The sequence below is a fragment of the Melampsora larici-populina genome, assembly GCF_000204055.1.
Source record: "Melampsora larici-populina 98AG31 unplaced genomic scaffold MELLAscaffold_4, whole genome shotgun sequence".
Classification (NCBI taxonomy): domain Eukaryota; kingdom Fungi; phylum Basidiomycota; class Pucciniomycetes; order Pucciniales; family Melampsoraceae; genus Melampsora; species Melampsora laricis-populina.
The window spans coordinates 957,081-959,685 of record NW_006768768.1 but is presented as its reverse complement, the minus strand read 5'-3'; the positions used below and the strand labels follow the sequence as shown (position 1 = coordinate 959,685).

Sequence of the window (2,605 nt, the reverse complement as noted above, 5' to 3'; positions counted from 1 at the left end):
GCCTCCCGAAATGGTTTTGACCAAGCTCTAAGAGGTGTGTTCTACTATTTGGTAGATGATACCCAGCCTTTCTGCATGTTCAATTGAAAAGTTACATTTTGGAAGCCCATGATTTGGAAAGCATATCCTTGTCAAATATGAGCGAGATGGCAAATACAAGCTGGCGGTTCACAAGCAGGATATTTTGGAGGTTGTAGTTGCTCTTTTGGTTCTTAGCCCATATTCACTGAGGTCAAGACCAAATGACAAATTTGATTCATGACTTTTATACATACATTTGTAATGTTCTTGATACATAATACACACTTATTTCTACATCTGATTGAAAATGAATGAAAAGTAATTTAAACTGATCAAAATGATATACATAAATAATTCAAAACTCAAAAGATAACAAAAAACCAACATCCTTCTGACCGGCCTCTGAAGCCTCAGAGTTTGGTATTTTTTGCAGAAAAATTGATCAGACAAGTGTATTCAGTTCCGATAACCCCTTAAGAGACTTTGACGAGGTCTCAGGTTTAGATTTGTTTTCTACCGGGCTAACTCTCCAAGCTTGAACAAAGAAAGGAATAATGATTACATTCCCAAGGACAGCCCCAACGCTATCTCCACTAAGCAAACAGATGATGAGGAATACGTCTCTATTGGCTGAAGTGACTGGTGATATGACAATGAAAAAGGTGATTATGGCGTAAAACTGATGAGAGATCCCGAAGAGGAAGGCGATCCTGGGTTAGCGGATGCGTGGACTGACGCAGATAGATAGGTCCAGCACGCACCATGGTAGTCATATAGATGAGGATGATCATGAGTATGATAGATCTAAATTGTGCAGTGTGATCGGGTTTCCTGTTTGAATTCGTCGGATTGGGAATCAAGATCGGCTTTCCAGAACTATAAGATGCTCCAGAAACCCGTGGACTGTAAGCTTCTATTTTGTTTCGGAAGTCTGATTTGAGCGCGGGCTCCGCTTTCGACATCTTGATAGCTTTTTGGAGGAAGCGGACTTGTACGACCGCGAAAGGTGTGAACACCACGTTGAGGAGGATAGTTATGAAAGCCCAAATCTGATGGTGTTGTGTTAAGGCTTTTATCAGAAAGCTGCGCATACATGAGAAACTTGAAAAATCCTCACCCTGTAGCCCGAGATAAAGTGCGTGCGAGCTTGGTCCTAAAGACAGGCAAAAATTATATATCATGAGAAATACAAGGACTTTTACATGGCAAAAAAGTTCTTTGGATGACTAGGCACTTACCCTGAGACGGGTTGATTTATCTAATTGCCTCAATGCAGTCGTCAGCGTTTCCATTGTTTTGATAGACGCGTTGGCTTGGAAAGTAGGAATCAGCTCTGCGAGATCTTGCATCACGTTCGAAAGACCTCGAGAAGCGTTATAGAATGCGATAGAGCTTGCTATAAATACGGCTGTCTCGACTTTGGCGTTTTGGGAAGAAGTTTCAGAAAGCCATGTTGTAATTCCCCGAGAGTTTAGAAAATAGAGAAAATGTCTCAACTTATAGCAATGATCACTGGCAGAGAGATTGAGAGTATATTGATCGCCCAGACGCTCCCCCAAAATTGACCGTTGGATTGATCAGATTCTCCTAGATTCATTCCTTTTTTCAAAAGTACGCTTGACATCGTGCCCCAAACGAAGATCCTACAATGAGAGCTGTGTCATTTTGGCCGAAGAGTTTCAAGGAGTGGTTCGAAGGTCAAGAAATCTTGAGTGACAGGGAGGCAGGCCTCACCATCCTGACCACCATAGGGGGATCCATTTTAGCCCTAGGATTGTCAGTCTCATGACGTGGAGCTGTTGATACAGATAGTTGAATGAGTCAACTAGAAGCTAGATATGTCAAAAATGAAGGTACACACACGTTTGTCCTGTCTTTTACCAGAGCGATGTTCACGCCGTCAAGTGCAATAAAGGCAGCGATAGCCTCCAAGATGATGCAGTAACTGTACAACATTCGCGTGTTGGGCAAGAGTATTCCAACTGGAAGAAGAAAGAAAAGACACAAAACGGAAAGATGTGTTGCAGGTGTGTAAGAATAATCAGCATCACATGGCGAACTTGGTGTCCACCCCGTCCAAATGCAGAGAGATGGACACTGACATCGACCGCGTCGCACCAACCAAGCGTTTGACTGCCTCCATAATAAAAATGCCGTCCAGCAGCCCAAGATTATTTGCCTGAAGTGAGGAGCAATTGAAGTTGTGATGACCATTGACATGTGGGAGACTGTTCAACCACTTGGAGAAAGGTGAAATATACGAACGTTAAGTCAGCCAAACCAAATACTATGAGTATAGGAGTGAGCCATGTTGGATGTGAAGTCGTCTATTGAAAGGGTGAAATTCAAGAACATCAGGGACCTAAAAAATGAGAAGCAGTTGCGCCATGACAATTTTTACCTGTGGATCAGAGGCGGAGAGGATTTCATAAACAATGCGATATGTATTTTGCTCTGGGTCGAGCAAATCAACTCGCGACAATATTTGCTGCGAGCTCGGGATGACCCGCGCGATTTCATCCATCGTTGATGCCCTTGTGAATGGAAATTTGGAGGCCTAAAAGTACTGGCAGGAAACGTTGCT

The 2,605-nt window shown here is 43.0% G+C and overlaps 1 protein-coding gene across 1 annotated transcript; it reads right to left on the bottom strand.

Annotated features, from left to right (window-relative positions):
* Nucleotides 1–463: 463 nt before the first annotated feature.
* MELLADRAFT_102710 (uncharacterized protein) lies at nucleotides 464–2,241 on the bottom strand (the record flags this gene model as incomplete). The annotated part of the gene is made up of 8 exons (XM_007405464.1): nucleotides 464–700; nucleotides 783–1,070; nucleotides 1,139–1,174; nucleotides 1,260–1,438; nucleotides 1,519–1,676; nucleotides 1,756–1,817; nucleotides 1,885–2,003; nucleotides 2,124–2,241. 8 exons carry the CDS (start codon nucleotides 2,239–2,241, stop codon nucleotides 464–466), a joined length of 1,197 nt encoding a protein of 398 aa, XP_007405526.1.
* Between the last annotated feature and the right edge of the window lie 364 nt (nucleotides 2,242–2,605).